The sequence below is a fragment of the Caloenas nicobarica genome, chromosome 20 (assembly GCF_036013445.1).
Source record: "Caloenas nicobarica isolate bCalNic1 chromosome 20, bCalNic1.hap1, whole genome shotgun sequence".
NCBI lineage: Eukaryota > Metazoa > Chordata > Aves > Columbiformes > Columbidae > Caloenas > Caloenas nicobarica.
Window position 1 is genome coordinate 5,583,178 of NC_088264.1, and position 18,494 is coordinate 5,601,671.

The window sequence follows — 18,494 nt, forward strand, 5'->3', positions numbered from 1 at the left end:
TTGCCTTCCAAGGTCATAAAACTTTCATTACTATAGATTTTTGAATGCACGTGAGGTTCTCGCCTCCTTCTCAGCAATCCCAGAGGTGGGACTCTAAGGAAGCTCCATGAGTGGAAAAAGCCAGAGCAGCTGGTGGCTGGAGGTGCTGCCAGGGGAGCATGGGTGACCATCAGGGGAGTGACCCCCGTCTCTGGGGCACCGTCTCTGGTCCACGTGCCTTCTGCCTGGAAGGGAATTTAAACCCACACAACCGTGATGAGCACTATGTCTGCAGCACTGACTGTACATCATGGGTGCCATCCTGGCACATGGGGAACAGCGACGGGGGTCTGCCAGGGCTGGGTGGCTTTGGCTGGCCAGAGTGGCCGTGAGGTTTGGTGCCAGCATCAACGGGGCTCTCTGGCACGTGGGCTTTGGGAGATGTTGAATCTCTGTATCTGCCCAGGGACACGGTGCCCCTCACGGTTTCCCCAGCCTGGTGTGATAACATGGTTACTGGCGCCGGGGTGGTTGGGGGCTCTTCCTGGGGTGACTCTCCTCTCTCCCTGTCTGCCCATAGCATCCTCGCCACCGCTGGGACACACTTCAACACCCACGTGGACCTGCGGACGCTGCGGGCCGTGCGTGTGCTCAGACCTCTGAAGCTCGTCTCAGGCATTCCCAGTAAGTCGGGTGCTCCTGGTTCTCCTCCCAGGGTGTCCACATGTATCCCCGATGTCCTCCAGAGCGAGAAGGGTCCTCGTGCCATCTCGGGGATGTAGGGTGCAATCAGGGAAGAGGGGGACAAACCTCCCCGCGTAGTGGGGATCATACACGCCACCTTTCCAGCCACCCGTTGGGTAGCCTGCAGGGTGGAGGACTGTAGGATATCAGCATTTGGTGTCCCCGGGTGGCATTTCCTCCCGTCCATCCTGCTCTCTGCTGGCACAAAGCTGGGCTCAGCATCTTGCCAGGGCCTGCCAGCGGCTCCGCTTCCCTGGCCAGAACGCAGTGGGTGGGTCCCTTCAGGACCGAGGTTTATTCAGGGGAGATTTCAGGTTTTTTTGCAAGATTTTGTCTGCCGGTACAGGGATAAATAAACAAACTAGGCTGCTGCTGGCATCAGTTTTCCTGTCCCTCCTGCCCTGGGCACCGGCTGGGTGGCGTGCTGGATCCGTGCCTTGGGGACAGAGCTGCATGGGCTACCGAGCCCAGGTGGGACAGTGGTGGGCAGGACACCCGAGTGGGGACTTGATGAGTGTCTCACCATGAGGCAGAGCCAGAAATAAACCCTACTGGAGTCTTGCCCAGCAGCCTAGCCTTCACTGCTCCCCCTGGGACCATGCTTTCCTCTGTGGTCCTCAGCTGGCCAAAGGGGATGCTCCAGGCTGTGCTGGCCACTTGCGTCTGTCTGGCTGTTCGTCCTGTCTGCTCACTGTCCTCTTCATGTCAGATGTGGGATGGATGTGCCCCAGGCAGGGGGTTTGCATCGCCATGCTGAGCTGTGCTCTTTCTTTTTCCTTCCCAGGCCTGCAGATTGTGCTGAAATCCATCATGAAGGCCATGGTGCCTCTCCTCCAGATCGGCTTGCTGCTCTTTTTCGCTATCCTCATGTTTGCCATCATCGGCCTGGAGTTTTACAGCGGGAAACTGCACCGAGCCTGCTACACAAACAATTCAGGTGGGGAGAAGGGCTCTGCACCCACACTGCATCCCACGGGTGGGAAACAGCCACGGCAAGTGCATGTTGCTATTGTGGGAAGCCCAGGGCTGAGAAGATCCTGTATATTCACAGAATCATAGAATAGTTTTGGTTGGAAAAGACCCTCAAGATCACTAAGTCCCACAATTAACCCAACGCTGGCACTAACCCATGTCCCTGAGAACCTCATCTCTGCGTCTGTGCAACCCCTCCAGGGATGGTGACTCCACCACTTCTCTGGGCAGCCTGTTCCAATGCCTGACAACCCTTTCCATTAAATGATTTTTCCCAATATCCAGTCTAAATCTCCCCTGGCACAACTTGAGGCCATTTCCTCTTGTCCTATCACTTGCTACTTGGGTGAAGAAACCAACACCCTCGATGCTCCAACCTCCTTTCAGGTCGTTGTAGAGAGCGAGAAGGTCTCCCCTCAGCTCCTGTTCTCCAGGCTAGTGTTTGCTTCCCCTCACCTGTCCCCTGCCTCTCACTTACCTCTGCCTCCTTGCCATCGCTGCTGTGTGCTTGCAGGTGAGCTAGAGGAGCTGGACCCCCCCCATCCATGCGGGGTGCAGGGTTGTCCCCCAGGCTACGAGTGCCGGGAGTGGATCGGTCCCAACGACGGGATCACGCAGTTCGACAACATCCTCTTTGCTGTGCTGACCGTCTTCCAGTGCATCACCATGGAAGGGTGGACCACAGTCCTGTACAATGTGAGTAGTGCTGCTCGAGGGGCTCTTTGGGAGATGAGGATGGGGCTGGGGAGCTGGAGACAAGTATTTCTGTGTCCTGGAAACCCGTGAGATGCTGAGTTTCCTTTGTGATGGAGATGGGGTCAGTCCATCCCATCTGAGCAGGTGGTGAGGAATGAAGAGGTGTGTGTTACATGTTTTGCTCTGTAAGAGCAGAAGGGGTTTCTGGGCACTGTGCATCCACTGTCCCTGCGGAGCGGGCAATGGATGTGCCTGCATCCCTGCAGCAGGCTTGGGAAGCCCCAAAGCTGGGCTCGGACCCCGTCTCTGGGGCAGAGGCAGCATTTCGGTGTTGGACAGGGAGCTGAGACGTTTGGTATTTGTGCTGCAAATGTCTGTCGTTTCTGATGATGCTGATTCCTGTGGTTTGCAGCTGCTCGAAGCTGCTGATGCTCGAGCCCTTGGGGTACGCAGGGAGCGACTTGGGGGCAAAGCTGGAAGCAGGAAAAAAAGCTACAGGCAATCACAAAGTGCGATATCATTGTGGATGATTGGCTGTATACGTACGTTTTAGTTTATGGGCTAGAAGCAACTGTGCCAGTTCTGTTCCCAGCCTAATTTCAGCATCAATTTTGGTGTCATTGTACCGGGAATGTTTTTATACCCTGGTTCCCATAACGCCTGGAGATTTGCAGAGTGGCATTGCTCTGCGGGAGGCAAATCAGATGCCTTGTGATGGGGAAACATGCTTCCATAGTTAGTTCATCGTGAGCTGAAAGGCTGATTTTTAACCCCAGGCAAAGGCACCGCGCTGCCAGCATTGGGGTCCCGCTCCTGCTTGGTCCATCCCAGGGTCCTTCTGGGGTTGCCGGGTGATGTGTTGTGGGCAGATGGACCGTGAAACCCAGGCTGGGGTAGAAAGAGGGGAGTTCGTGGCAAGGGGTTGACCTTGCCATGAGGATTTGGTTTTCCTCTTCCTAAGGGAGGTGGCAGTGTCTGGATCTTGCTGCTTCGGCAGGGGAATCAGGCAGGATTGAGTGACCTGGGAGTTCAGACCCAAAAAAGACCATTTCTTAGCTGCTGCTGGTGCATCAGCGAGATTAGAGCCTTGACTACAGCTGCTAAATCAGGGTCTCTCTGGGTCACTTGAGGAGCCACAGCCCCAATATCTGAATCTTTTTCCCAGCACCAGTTGCAATGCCGGGCAGACACGCTCTGTCACCATGTCCCCAGTGGCCAGGACTGTACGGTGCCTCCCTTTCCCGCTCCTCTGCAGAGAACCACCTATTACTTGCCTATAATGGAAAGGATTAGGGACCTTCCTTGGCTTTTAATTGAATGAGAATCGGGACCTTGGTATAGTAAAATGCTGCTGATTCACTTTGGGAGGTGGCAAGGGATGGACGCAGTTCCCAGCACTGTCTTGCTGCACGTTCTGCCCTCCTCAGAGTCTCGCAGGGTGCCTCGAGGTTGCAAAGGTTATAGGTGCTTGGTCCTTTTGCTGCCTGAAGGCAGAAAAATGTTTCGTTTTGTTTTTTTAGTTAAAAAAAAAAAAAATGAAGCATACACATGAGGGATGCAGTCCCTGGGAGGATGCTGGAGGAGAGCTGGGCAAGGGTTGGAAGCCACTGGGATGCTCTACTGTCACCTTTATCGCTCCGAGCAGCAAACCGGAGCAGGTTCCTGGTGCAAACCAGCATGGACCTCATGCCCCAGGTTTGGGGCGGACTCTCTGCTTTCCCACCAGAGTAAAGTGATGGGAGGCTGCGTCCTTGCAGGTTAATGCTACGGAGTAGAGGGACATCGCAGGAAAACCACTTTAGCAACCTCTCAAAGAAGTTGCTTACTGTAATATTCCCCTGTGTAGCTGTATGGTGATTTTTTAAGATCCATTTTTCCACAATTTTACTGGGTCTAGAAGCGTGGCTTCCAGAATTTGTCGATAGCATCGTGAAAAGCTAATTGGCCCCGTGGTACTTTCCGCATGTGTTATTTCATGGATGTGCTTTGCTTTCGCCTTATTTTCATCAACCTTGCCTGTGTGAAATGCTGTCTTGCTAGGTAGAAATCACAGAATGAGTAAAAAAAAGAAAAAAAAAGCAAAAACCTTCAAATTGTGGGGTGTTAGGGCTTTTCCAGCTCCCATCCCTGGGAGTCTGAAGGACTTCTTGTTTCTTTTAAAGGGAAGTTTTGGCTTTGTGGCTCCCCTGGCTACCTCTGTGGTCCAAAAAAGGGGCTAAGGAGTGTGTGTGTGTGTATATATATATAATTTTTTTTTTTTTTCCCTACTGGAGCAATTGCCCCTTCCCTGGGCTGGCTCAAGACCAAACTTGATTTCTGTAGGGACCAGAGGGAAAACCAAACCTGGCAAAGATGTCACTGCCCTACTTCTCTGCTTCTGGCGGCATGGGGCAGGGGCCGGGTTGCAGTTTTGTCATTAAACAGTCCTGCTGGGCTGCGGGAGGGGGTGGCAGGGCTCTGCGGGGAGAGGGGGCGTCCTGATCCTGATGTTGTGGCCCCAGTAAATTCCCCAGAGTCAGAGCAACCTGCAGACAGGTTCGGACTGCGCTGCAGCGATAACCAAGCTGCAGCTCGGGCATGCAAAGAGTTGACTTGACTTTGCACAGGGCCACAGCTGTTGGCAACGATGGGTGGCATTTGCCTCCTGAGCACATGCATTAAAGCAGCACTGGAATAGAATCATGGAATCACAGAATCATTTTGGTTGCAAGAGATGCTCAAGATCATCAAATCCAACCGTTAACCTAACTCAGGCAATAACCCATGTCCCTAAGAACCTCATCTCTGTCTGTTCAACCCCTCCAGGGATGGCGACTCCACCACTGCCCTGGGCAGCCTGTTCCAATGCCCGACAGCCCCCTCCGGCAAGAAACTTTTCCTAATATCTGATCTAAAATAGTATCCGTGCTGCTAATCAAAAATGCATGGCAAGGCCTAACGAGAGCTAACTGGCCAGAGTTAATTGCTGTAAACCTGAAAAGCCTCTCATGGCACAAGGGATTGGGACTACAGGGAAGCAGGGGGGCAAAAAGCTACAGGGAGCCTTAGGAGATGGCTGAGTTCTGGGACCCTTCTGGGTGCTTTTGCAGCGGGCGAATGTTTGCAGGGCGGGAAGAGAATCATATCCTCGGTGGCTTCCAAAATACCTACCAAAATGCAGCGGTCGTGGGCAGATCTGCGTGCCCTAGCCTCGGGGTGTGCAGGTCTTGCAGCCCCGTGCGAAGCTGAACAGCCGCTTGCAAACAGCCCGGCGGCTGCAAAGGCGTTTTGGTTGGGTGCGAAGCGCGAGCCGTGCGTGCGGAGCCCGGCAGCAGGGACTCTGCAAGAGCGGCTGTAAAACCCGAGCTGCTGCAAGGAGAAGCGGCTTTGCAGTGAGTGTGACTCAACCAGCACGTGCTTCCCGCACGCCCGAGGTGCTGTGGCCAGGGGGGGGTGCGAGGCGGGGACACCCTGCAGGAGCACCGGAGCCTGGCACTACCCCGGTGTTTGGGATCCCCTCTAAATGTGGGGTGAGAAAGAGATGAAATGAATCTCGCAACGTTTCACCAGCACGGGACTGGGTTTTCAAAAGTTGGTTTGGGCTGGTTTTGACCGCGAAGCACCAAACCTGAGATCTTCCCAAACCTATTTTTTAAATGGGGTGAAACATCCATCCTTTTTGACACGAGGACTGTTCAGGCAGCCCTGATTTGGGGCACTGGGAAAGGGAGGTGTGTTAAATCACTGTCTGTGCTGGAGCAGATGGATCGAAGATGGATGCGAGGCTTGGCTGTCCTCTTCCCTGCCAGCTCCCCAGTTGCATTAGTCAAAAGGCTTTATAGGGGCTCAGAGGGGGAACCTGTTGCAGAGCAGTTATGGGGACAGACTTTTTAGAAGGGCATGTTATCACAGTTCAAAGGGTGATGGTTTTAAACTAAAAGAGGGGAGATTCAGGTTAGACGTGAGGAAGAAATTTGTTACACTGAGGGTGGTGAGAGCCTGGCCCAGGTTGCCCAGAGAGGTGGTGGATGAACCATCCCTGGAGACATCCCAGGCCAGGCTGGACGGGGCTGTGAGCAACCTGAGCTGGTGCAGATGTCCCTGCTCATGGCAGGGGGGCACTGGGGGAGCTTTGAAGGTCCCTTCCAACCCAAACCGTTCTGTGATTCAGTGATTCTATTTTTCTGTGCGTCTGTACAAAGCCGTGCATGGCTTGTTGGTATAAACTCCCGGGGTGTCACGGTTGTCCCTTGGGATGCTCAGCTGCTCTCGCTGAAACACCTGTGATGAGAGCAGTGTGGCTGGGACCTGAGCATCGCACAGGTCTGGGTGTGTTTCTCCTCTTGCTTTTTGGAGGTTGAGGACAGAGACTCGAGGAGAGGAGGGTTTGCTCAGACCCAGAGATGAGTTGAGAAAAACCTCCCAGAGCCTCGGCGCTTCCAGGAGCTGATGCAGCTCCTTTGGACATCGGTGCCTGTCCCCTGGATCCCTGGTCCCCAGGCAAGGGCTGTAGCGGTGCCATCCATGTGCTGAGCATCGTAGGGACTTTGCAGTGAGGGCCAGTGGTGCAGAGACCCCAAAACCCAGAAGCTGCCCTGACACCGGGGAGGTGGGCAGAGCACTGGAGCGGCTCAGTACAGCAGCGGTACCTCGGCGGGGGGCTGAGCCTGCCCTCTTGCTCCTTTGGGCACGGTGGAGGCTGAAACTGGGAGCGCGATGGGTAACTGGTTCCCAGCAAGGAGCGGTGCTGGCTGGAGATGATCTCTAGGGAGAGAGGCTGGAGAGCAAAGGAGATGTGAGGGATGGCAAAAAAAAGGAAACCACTTGGCTTTTTTAGCCCTCTGCGCCCTGGGACGATGCCAGGCGCTCAAGCCAGAATGCTTGCGAAGGGATAAGGGGTCCCTTCTTGCGTGTTTTAAATTAAAACACAACACACACACACACACAGAGAACATCCTGTCAGGGAGGTATGAAAATTTAATCAACACCCAGTGCTTTTAGCAGCTTGGGAGCAAGTCCAGATCTGAATGCTATTCCTGGTGGCTCCTGGCTGTGCGGGTGAAGTGGGGTGTGCTGGGGGGGGACGGGGGCTGCCAAAAAACCCCTGGCACTCGTGGCATCACAGGACAGAGCCCCTTCCTGCTTCTTCCTCCTAAATGAAACTGAAGTGTTTCAAATGCGATTAAGTTAGCGAGGACATCAGAGGGGAGACTTCAGGTTCCACCCCAAAGGTTTGAAATCTTCCTAACTTTTAATGAAACAAGCTGGGTGTTTTTTTCCCCAAATGGCTCCTGTTGGTGCCCGAGCCGGCAGCTCATGTGCTGCCAGCCGTGGGTGCTGGCACCCATCCCCGCCGGGCACGTGTGTGGCAGCCAGCCCGCGTCACCCTCTTCTCCCTTGGGAAAAAATGGCTTTTTCTCCGCACTCAGCAAAGCCAGACCCTCGCCAGCTTGCCAAATGTTCCTGCTATTTTTTTTTTTTTTTTTTTAATCCGTTTTCCCTCTGTGTGTGTGCGCTGAAATGACACAGCAAGAAACAAACTGTGTCTGCTGGAGCCCCAGCTTTGCAGGCAATGTTCTGTCGAAAAAGCTCCCTGCCCACACCCTCCTCCCTGCCTGCCTGCGCGGGAAAGTCTCGCTCCTAAACCGTCTGCCGGCAGGAATGGGGGTGCTGAGGGGCTGGCGGGGGCACCGATGCTCCAGCACCGATGTTCTGGCACTGCCCAACATCTCCAAGCTCAAGGAAAAGAGGTGACAGGGTGTCTCGGTCCTGCCTGGCCCCCGTTGCTCATCTTCGTTAAGCCTGCGTTCTCTGATTTCATTAGCAGATTTGGCTCTGGAAATTATGTCGGGGAGGCTTTGCAAAGCTGTTTCCACGTCTCTGTGTTGGCATGTGTGCCGCTGAGCATCAGGGCTGGACTGGGGAGAGTTTTGGGGGGGTTCTTGGCTGAGATCTCATGGTCTGTTGCTGCAGAGCATCACAGCTGGAGCCAGGGATGTTCCTGCATCTAGAAGATGTGTGATGAGGCTCAAGCTGCCTCTCTGGGTGTGCAACGTGCTTGGAGCAAAGCAGGGATCCAGCCTGGCAATCGCTAAGTTGAAAAGACACCCCAAAGCTGATCCCGTGAAAAGGAGGCAGCGCCCAGGCACCAGGTCCAGCCGGAGAGGCAGAGCCTCTGGCACGTGCCTGAGCCCGATGCTGGGAACCTGTACGGGGTGTGGGTTTGGGAGCAGAGGTGGGGACGGCTCGCTGGGGACGGCTCGGTGGGGACGGCTCGGTGGGGACAGCTCGGTGGGGACGGCTCAGGGATCGTGGAGAGGGGCGGCTCGAGGGAGAGGAGGAGGTGGAGGCACACATGGGGTCAGGGTCTGTAGATCGATGCTGGGGCATCTGAGTGTGATTTCTTGGTGGAGCAGAGGAGAGCAGAGCAATAATTGGTGTCCTGTGCCCATATCAAGTGCTTTGAAAACACTTATTTTTTAGTAATGCTAGCAATGCATTTTCTGCATTCCATTTAGAAAACAGAAAAATGAAATATATTGTGTGGTTTTGGGTTTTTTCTTTTTTTTCTTTTTTTTTTTTCCCCCCCCTGTTTCGCCACTCCTTCTCCTTCCCTGCACACACGCACAGACACGAGCATGCCCGTGCACCCCGAGGCAGCGAAAAGGCAGCGCCGCAGGCAGGGCATGGGGCAGGAGCTGCCCGCTATGCCCGGACAGCCCCGTCCGTGGCAGGATGCATCCCACCGCGGGCAGCCCCTGGCCCTGCCGAGGAAATGTTCCAATTTCCTCATTAACCTGATTTGGAAAAGCAAAGCATTTTCATTCAAATCTTGTCCAGCGCCGGGGTCGCTGATGGATACCAGGCAGGGCTGGCAGGGAGCGAAGCATGGCCCTGCACGCAGGAGATCGAATTACTGCTATCAAAGGGAAAAAAAAGAGATCTGTTACTGGGCTGGGGAGAGCAGCAGCCGGTGTCAGGGTCTTGAGGGAACTGGTTAGGCCAGGGAATCTGCTGTAAGGATTGATTTGTTGTTTATTTTATTTTATTTTATTTTATTTTATTTTATTTTATTTTATTTTATTTTATTTTTTATTTTAATTTTATTTTTATTTTTATTTTATATTGTTATTATTTTTATGTTGTTATTTGTCTTATTTTCTTTTGTTATTTTATTTTACTTAATTTTTTATTATTCTATTATTTTTTATTTTATTTTTCACATTTTTGCTGTGATATGGAGATTTCGAGGCTGTTCCTGCTGGCCTGTGTGTATTTCTCAGCTGGATGCACCCACAGTTTGCAGGGGGGAGCAGGCTGGGCACTACAGAGAGATGCTGGGAGGATGGCATCAGCCCTGGTGGGGACACAGTGGGTGTCACAACCAGGTAAAGACTGTCGGGAGGGTCCAGCTCTCTGTGGGGTGGGAGATCCCTGGCAGACGACCATGATGGGAGGACCACCCATGCCACTGGAGGTCCTGTGGATTTCCCCCCTCCATCCCCGTAGCTCAGCACTGCCGTATTCCCCGAGCACAGCACTGCCAGTCGCTCACAGTAATTAATGTATATCACCCCAATCTAATTATGTATTGTTTTGGTCTGGATTCAAACAGAAGCCACAGAGGCTCTCTCCTCATGCAGATGGATTTTGAGAGGGGACTTGACCACGTGTGGGCAGTTGATGTTGGCCAGGCTGGTCCATGGGCCCCAGGAGACATCTCCTGCTGGGAAGGGGCAGAAAGCTCCCCTCCTCTCCTGGGAAAGCCCGAAGTGGGAGCCCAGCCCTGGTACCAGACACTGGAGAACCAACCGGGGTGGATCGCTGTGCGAACAAAGTCCAGCAGCTCCCCTCATCCTGCTGCTCCCCAAATGAGCTGGGTGCCAACAGCCCCAACCCCCAGTCTCCCTCTCCAAGCTGGTGGGCAATGCGTGCCCATTAAAGCACCCCGCACAGGCAGAACATGCTCTCTGTTTATTTTTGGGTAGGAGAGACTGAATTTGTGTTGTGTGTTTTTGTTTTTGTTTTTTTTTTTAATTTTTTTTCCCCCCTTTACTCTATAGCAAAGAACTCTTAAAGTTTCCCATGTGAGCGCAGCCCGAGGGAGGGTACGTGTGGGCTGCAAGCCTTGTGCTTTGCATTCGGCTCGGGTATATATTTAGATTTCTTTAGATTTCTGGCCCCCCGAGTGAGACCTGCTTTTGCAGCTCTCTGCGCCTTTTCCCGCCCTTTGGAAAAAAATTAAAAAAAATAATAAAAAAATATATATATATACACACAACACAAGAGCTGCCAGAAGAATAACCCCATGCTGGGGGTTGAGAAGCAGGAGCCAGTGGGGGCTCCTTTGCCGGGTGGGGACCTGGCGTGCTGGCTCCGTTACCCCACAAGGGTCCTGTTCCCACCTCTTGGTGGTGTCATTTATAGGCTTGGGGGCTTTGCTGGAAGCGGGGACAGGTCGTGTCCACAGCTGGGAGGTGAGTCCAGTCGTTCAGCTCTTGCCAAGGAATGGTTGGGGGTCTCTACCGATGCCTTGGCATGAGAAACACCCTTGGGTGTGGAGTCCCATGGTGAAATTGTGGCTCCTTAGTCTTCATCAACAAGCTCATGTTGGTTGTGTTGGTGTCTTGGGTATGGCTGGAGGCAGCAACAAACATTTCTTGGTCTGGTGGCTGTGAGAGAGCTTAGGTGGTGGTGGTTTAGGCTGGTGGGATGCATAATGCAGAGGCGGTTGTCTTAAATGGAAGGGAAGATGCAGCAAAGATCAACCATTGGGCAGCTCCTCCATTTGGGTGAGTGATGGGACCTGGTCTCCAGCACAGGGATCCAGGGGCAGGAGCCAGGAATTTCTTCATTAAAGGAGTTACAGCATTTGTGTAGTTTTGGGATTAAATTCCCTGTGTCTACCCTGACCTCTGCACACGATGACCTCCTGGTACCTTCAGCAAAGGGGGGAAAAAATGGTGAGAAGGCACAGTGGACCAAGGCAATGAACCACTACCTATAGAAGGATGTTAAACAAACAGTGCCCTAAAGGGATGGCAAAAGGAGCTGCTCTGTCAAAACAACTACCTCCTTGCTCTGAAGAAGCTGGTAAGTGCTTTGGAACTGCCAAAAGTCACGCTGACGCAGACCTTGTGGAGGATGCTCAAAGGGACAGCGAGCAGTTCCCCACCTCTGCAGATGGACACAAGGCACGGCGAAGCAACGGCTGGGGAGATTTGGGCACGGATGGATATTCCACCCTGGCTTTTGGTCAATGCAAAGGCAACAAACCGGGCTGGATAGTGGGAATGAGGACACGGCCAATGTGGAAGGCAAGCACTGAGACCATTGCACCCATCAGCCGGGAGCCTGGGATGGCTTCCCCTCCCCGTGCTCGGAGGGAGCTGGCACATGAAATGGCAGGTCTGGTAACAAGTATTTTTAACAGCTCCATCAAGTTGGGGGAGGCACCATCTGACTGGAGAATAGCGAATGCGCTGCCTATATTTAAAAGCGGGGGGAGGAGGGGAAAAAAAAATAAGGCAGGCAGGAATAGGACTGTAAGCCTGACCTCAATCGCATGCCATTTCGGAATAGATTTGGAAGGCAAAAGAGGAAAATGAATCATGGGTTTGCCAAAGGTAGGTCATGCCAGGCTAACCTGGCATCGGAGACCTGGAAATGTGTAGAGCTGCTCTTTGTAGTAAAGCTTTTGCTGTGGGAAAGTGTTAACGAAGCAGAGAAAAGGGGAGAAGGAGAAGGTCTTGCTGGTTGGGAAGCAGCATTGAGGAAGAGGAGGGGATGAGCGAGTGAGTGCAGGTTGACCACAGGCCAGTGGTGCCTTGGAGAGGCAGGATGGCAAAGTGTCGGTAGCATCATGCAAGAACAGAATGGGACCCATCAGGATCACTCACTCATGTTTCCTGAGTCCAGAGAAGATGAACTGAGCCTGGACTGGAGCAGGGAGGGGGCTACAAGATCAAATAGAGAGGAAGAGCCAGTCATGCAAGAGAGAGCTGGAGGAACCTTGCTTTAACTGGCAAAGCAGAGGCTGGGGATGGCTCTGATAGCTATCCATAAATACGTCAGGATGGGAAATGGTATTTCAGCCAAAGGCCAATGCTGGTAAAAGAACAGAGGGAAAGGCCAATACTGGTAAAAGAACAGAGGGATATATAAAATGGCCACAAATAAATTTAGGCTGCAAATTAGAGCAGCCATTAGAGAATCTACTTGAGGAGCCTTCTGGTGGGAGTAGTGAGGCTTTTAAGGTAGAGCTGACAAAATTCTGAGGGAGGTTGCGCTGCGAGACCCTGGCAGTCTGTGTCCTCTCTCAGCAAATATGGCCAGGAGTGGCTGTTCCTTTGGTTTCCTGAGCAGATATTCTTCAGCTTTGGGAGCGGAGTGATGGGAATACATCCACCCGTGTGTGTGTGCACACAGGTGCATGCACAAATGCTGTTCTGCGTATTGATGTCCTGCTGTGCTGGATGCTTTGTGCTCATGCTCGCTGCCATGAGCTAGAGAAGCAGCGGACGATGCAGAGCCTGTGGAATGCCAAGCCCCCTGTTCTCCCCAAACAAGCCCCTTTGCCACCCCGGCTGGGACCTCTGCAGCCTGGGTGCTGCAGAAGTACTGGAGCAACTCTTCCATCTCCCTAGGGAATAAAAGGCCAAATTTTGGCAATCAGAGCAGCTGAGCAGGTACCAGATGACAGGCTGGAGCCACTGTATCCTGGCTGGGCATCGCCAGCTCTTGGTTTTGTCGGGAGCGTTCAGATGTGCCCTGGGAAATTTTACCTTGGGGCTGATAACCCCAGGGGAATTGCCTTCTGCTCCATCATCTCACCCCCATCTCCCCATCCATCTCCTGCTGAGCGTTGCTGGAGAGGAGAAGGCCAAATGAGGGGTGATGATGGCCCAGCCCTGGGGGAAGATGTCATCTTCACCTGGAGGAAAGGAGTTCATCTGTTTTATATCCCCTGTGCCAAGGACCTTGGGGAAAGCCTGCGCTTTTTGGGCAGGGGACAGTTTGGAAGGTGAGCAGTCCTGGCGCGGGTGGCAAGTACCCAGTGGCATCTTGGCAGGGAGCTGAAGCCCAGCCAAGCTTGAGCTGAGGGGTGCACGATGCCTTGCAAACTAATGTGGTGGCAAATGGCACTGCTAGAGCAGAGCGCAGTGCCCTGGGTGTCTCTGGAGGGTGGTGATGAGTGTTGCCTCTGTGGGATTCCCACCTCCCTGCGCTCGCTTCTCTCGTGGCCCTGAGCAAAGGGGCTGGTGGTGGTGGACTGGGGCTCTTGAAAGATGCAGGACCTTGAGGAGACTTATGTGGTTTCCTCGGTGCTGAAGGAGGAGGATGGTGAGTCTTTCCAGATGCTTTCCCCAGCCCTTGTTGCTGCTGTGTGCCCTGCGCTCCTCAGCGCTGGAGTCTGCCCACGGCATCCCCCTCCCGAAGCTGTGCTCAGTGCCTGCAAGGGGATGTGCTGGCGTCACCTTTTCTCCCTTGGGGCTCAGTGTCAGGGTGGCGGTGACACCCAGCTGAGGTCCCCGCTGGTGCCGTGGTCACTGGAGGAAAACTCCAGCACAGTGGCTTTCTCTCCCCCTCGGAGATGCGCTTCTCCCCTTGCAGAGCCTTGTCTCAGCCTCTGCACTGACCGACTGGGAGACGTGGTGCCAATGAGTCAGACGAAGATGAAGGCTTAATTAGCACGGGGTGGGGAGCGGGGGGAAGAGAGAGGAAAAGAGAAAAAGAGTCTTTCATTGCAACAAGATTGATACCACCTCCCCCAGACAGTCACGTTCTGCCGCATCACCCTCCAGCCCGGTGTCATGTGCGCCGTGCCTGACACCAGAGGACAAATGGGGCCTGGGAAGCGGCTGCAAGGTACAGAGGGGCACTGCTTTATTAAAAGCCTCGGTGAATAAATGTCTGGAGGTATTGAGCAGGGCTTGCCAGCAGCCTTTCTAGCTGGTGGGCTTTGCCCTGTGGTTAGAGGTCCCCTCTGCTCCTTGGGCTTAGGGTAACGCATCCGGGGCAGGAGGGTGTCTGCAAGGGATTAGCGATGACGCCGTCAGCAAAATGCCCGTTCGAAGACATGGGGCTTGTCTGCACCAGCCTCTTTCCCCCTGTGCATGGAAGGATAAGCATTAGCTGCCCCTTTAGCTGCCAGCTTTGCTGGCCCCGAGGCACCTTCTAAATCCTTCTCTCTCAATCTTCACCACGCTTGACAGGCGCCACTGCTGTGGGGTGCTCTGCCCTGTCTCGGTGGGATGCGCAGGGGAGCACCGAATCAAGCTACTGGGGGAGGCACGCTCAGGGTGGCCCCCATGCTCTCAGCACCCCGATTTCGGGCTGCAGGGCCCTGCATCTCTGATGATGCCGCTGTCTTGCAGCCCCTGTGTCTCTGCAGGGCTGGTAGGACGAGGCAGAGGAGAGCGGTCTTGCCCATGAGGGCTGGAGACTGTAGCTGGGGCAGCATGCTGAGCGGTTGGGACTCCCCGTCTGAGCACGCCTGCCTGTGCAGGCAGCTGCCCGGTGCTCCTCAGGACTTGGTGAGCATGGCCACATTGCACCGAGGAGCCTGGAGTGGGAATCCTCACCACACCTGAGCTAACGCACCCTCCCTCTGCCCTGGGTGCTGGCGTTGAACGTAACATCACGCTTGGTTTTTTTTTCTTTTCCCCTCCAGACCAATGATGCCTTAGGAGCCACCTGGAACTGGCTGTACTTCATCCCCCTCATCATCATTGGATCCTTCTTTGTCCTCAACCTTGTCCTGGGAGTGCTGTCGGGGTAAGCGAGATGCCATCTTTCTCTCCGGGCCGTGCCCGTCCTGTCTGTTTGAGCCCTGAGGTTGGCTACCGGTACCGCTGTGTCCCCCCAGACCCCACTAGCTTGTTCCCCCCATTCCCTTCATGCCTGCTTGCCCCACAGCAAGGGACCATTCCCCAGTTCCGCTTAGCTCCTTTGCTCTCTGGGAAGCAAAGGGGTGGTTTCGAAGATACTTTCTCGTTGTCTCGCCTTGCTGAAGAGCTTGTGGTTTTGGTCACCTGTGAGAAGTGATCAGTGTTGATCTTCTGGCTGCTTGGGACCTGCCGGAGGGGAGAGACATGGGGGAGCCTTATGGGAATTTGAGGCTGGGATGTGTTTGTGGTGGGGTGCGCATCTGCTGGCTGATGGAGTGTGGCGGGCAGGGGTTGGGATGGGTTTGGGGCACCTCCATGCTGCACGGGCCGTGGCCACGAGGATGCGCCCGGTGCCGGGGGGCATGCACCGGGGTGAGGGAGGGGGTGCCTGGGGTAAGAACAACGCAGCTCTCCCTGTTGTGCACTTCCCAGGGGAAAGGAGGTTTTAATCCAAGCCATTAAGCTGGGTTTGGAGAGAAAAAGACTTCTCGTCTCCATGACAATGAACTGTGGTTGCATCAGCACATCCTCAACCGCTGGCAGGGGTTGGTGCACGGGGAGAGCTTGCCTTCTGCACTGGGAGGGGGATGTGGGCTCCTCTGCCCTTGCTGCTGGTGGCAGTGGGGACCCCGTGCCCAAGAGCAGGTAATTTATTTTCCTAGTTGCCCATAGTGACAAAATAAAAACCACCGCAGCACTGGTTTGGTCAGGTGGAAAGCCCTCAGATGCAGGGATCGATGTGGAGACTGGCCCTGATCATGTCTGTCACTGTCCTAAGTGTCCTTGAAAGTTCAGGTGTGGTGGTAGCAGTTTCAGGGGTGCTTCGGGGTCTGTTGGTGGGTTGAATTTCCCCAGCTGTCAGTCTGGGGTCTGAGTGAGTCCAGGGGCTCTGGGGACAGGCTGCAGGAAAGCCTTCACGCTACCCTGCAGGCTGAGAGCTCTTATGGAGGATGAAGAAGTCCAAGCAGACTTGGGTGGCTTTTGTATTTCTTATGCCACATCCAGCTTGGGGATTTGCGCAAAGTCCAGCTGGGTGCTGGTGCAAAGCAGGAGCTTTCCTGCAAAAACCCAGAGAAGGAAAGTTAGGAAGCTTGGGGCTAAACAGCTAGAAAAGCCCCTTACTGCAGTGTTGGATCATAGAATGGTTTGGGTTGGAAGGCACCTTCAAAGCTCATCCAGTGCCCCCCCTGCCATGAGCAGGGACATCGTCACCAGCTCAGGTTGCTCAGAGCCCCGTCCAGCCTGGCCTGGGATGTCTCCAGGGATGGGGCATCCACCACCTCTCTGGCCAACATGGTGCGTTGCACAGACGTTTAGGCTTTTGGCGCCAGTGGGATGCTTTTGGGCTAGCGTAGCTCCTGCAAGCCAGGCACTGGCAGGAGGACCACAGGGTGGCTGATGGGATGCCCAGCTCATGCTCTGGCCCACACTGGGTGTCCGCCTGCGCCGGGACTGCACAAGGCAGCTGTTCCCATGCCCAGTGAGTTAGATGCGGTTGTCTAGGGTTCTTCCCAGGCGCCGGCTGGCATTTCGCCTGTTTGTTTATCGCTAATAGGGTTTGTATTGGGGAAGGATGCAAGCGGGTGGGTGGCCTAATTGGCAATGGAGATGCTCTCGTGGCGTTGCCAGATACCTAGGGAAAAGCACGACTGCTCAGCTCCCCGGAGGGCTGAGCGAGGTGAGTGGAGGTGGTGAGCTGGGCTCTGCCACCCCATGGCAAGGCCACTCCATGTTCCCTTGTAGCCGGCCATGGCCACAGATGTCCCCTGTGGCTGGGTGGATGCTGTACCTCAGCAGTGGTGAAGCATCCTCTTACCCAAGCCGCTGCCGGAGCCACCGAGGGGTGCGACACGAGGCAGGAGAAGGTACTTCTGCAGGCAAACAATGTGTGTCCTTGAGGGCAATAAGAAGGGCTTCTCTCCTCGCTTTGCTTACTTAGTTTTTATTGTTCTTAACACTTCTTGCAATCCTCTTATGTTGGAGGAGAGCACTTGGCTTTTTCCGTCCTCTGCCTCCCAGTGGGATGCTCAGCCAGGGTCTGGCTGGATCCCCCTGCGCATCCTGGAGCTGGGAGGAAAGGTCACTTCGGGGATGAGCTTCCATGGGAACACCTCCACATGAAGGAAACCTTTCCCTGGCATTACAGCACTGATTTGGGGCATGCAGGCAGCTGAAATCACAGTCACTCTGTTAACTCGGGGTGCAGCAGTCAGCACTGAGCCCTGGCAGCCCACTTGCAGAAACCTGGACACACGTTCTTGCAAACCGCACCATCTGCACCGGTGAATAACGAGGTCCACGTGGGATTTCCAGCCTTCTCGAAGTTCACGCTCATGAGCTGCTGCAGAGCTGCCGCTCTTGCCCTTGCTTTGTCTCGGCAGCGGTTTTCTTTGGGGAAAAAAAAAATTAAACACCCAAGGCAGGTCCTGAATGTGAAGAGGCTGCAGGAGGACATTTGTATTATGTTTAACTTGCCACCATCAGAAGTTTGCCGGAGCCTAGATTTAGCAAATCTTCTGGTTGCGATGCGCATCTCTCCCAACAGTCAGTTCCCCAACTGTTAAGCTGAGGCATGACCTCCGTGATGTAAACAGCCTGGATCCATCTGCTCCTAAGCACAAAGTATGTGGGAGAGGAAAAGAAATGATTTCCATCACACTGAGGCTCCTCGATTTTTCTCTCTAAATACTAACATGCGCTGGAATTGCTTGCAACGCTATTAAGAGGAGATGGCGTTGCTCCAGGCAGGGGCTTGGAGAGCCAGTTCTTCTGGGGCTTTGGCATTTATTACTGTGTCTATTAACTTTCCCCCTCTATGGGTGCAATTACAGATCAATTAATTCTAACTGAGAGCAGGAAGGGGGGAAAAAAAAAAAAAATTGGCCCTGTTCCTCTTTGAGAGCAGGTATCAAGCCCAAGGAGATGTGACTGCTCAGCTTTTAAAGCTACACAAGCTACCAAAATAATCCTGGCAGAAGAGAGTCAGTGGGAGCGAGCGAGGATGAAGCATCAGCTGAAATGCCCCATTTTCTGCCACGTGGCAGCCGGTGGATTTGGGAGCTCTGCTGTGGGGTGGGTGGGAGGGATGGACGGAACCTGCTCCTGGCCCGTGGCTGATGGTCTGTTGTGGGCAATGCCCTGCGATCGCTCAGCTCCGAGCCAAGGGGATGCAGAAGTTGCACGTGCCCCGTGCGGGAGATTTGCAAAGTTCTGCTCTCCCTTCTTTGTGAAATG

General features: G+C 54.1%; 1 protein-coding gene across 1 annotated transcript in view; it reads left to right on the top strand.

Annotated features, from left to right (window-relative positions):
* The window catches only part of CACNA1E (calcium voltage-gated channel subunit alpha1 E), a 92,352-nt gene that overhangs the window by 19,139 nt on the left and 54,719 nt on the right, over positions 1 to 18,494 (top strand). Inside the window, exons 4-7 of the mRNA XM_065649168.1 lie at positions 560 to 663; positions 1,508 to 1,660; positions 2,210 to 2,391; positions 15,044 to 15,147. Of these exons, the coding sequence (XP_065505240.1) occupies positions 560 to 663; positions 1,508 to 1,660; positions 2,210 to 2,391; positions 15,044 to 15,147 (543 nt within the window). The remainder of the gene's footprint in view (positions 1 to 559; positions 664 to 1,507; positions 1,661 to 2,209; positions 2,392 to 15,043; positions 15,148 to 18,494) is intronic.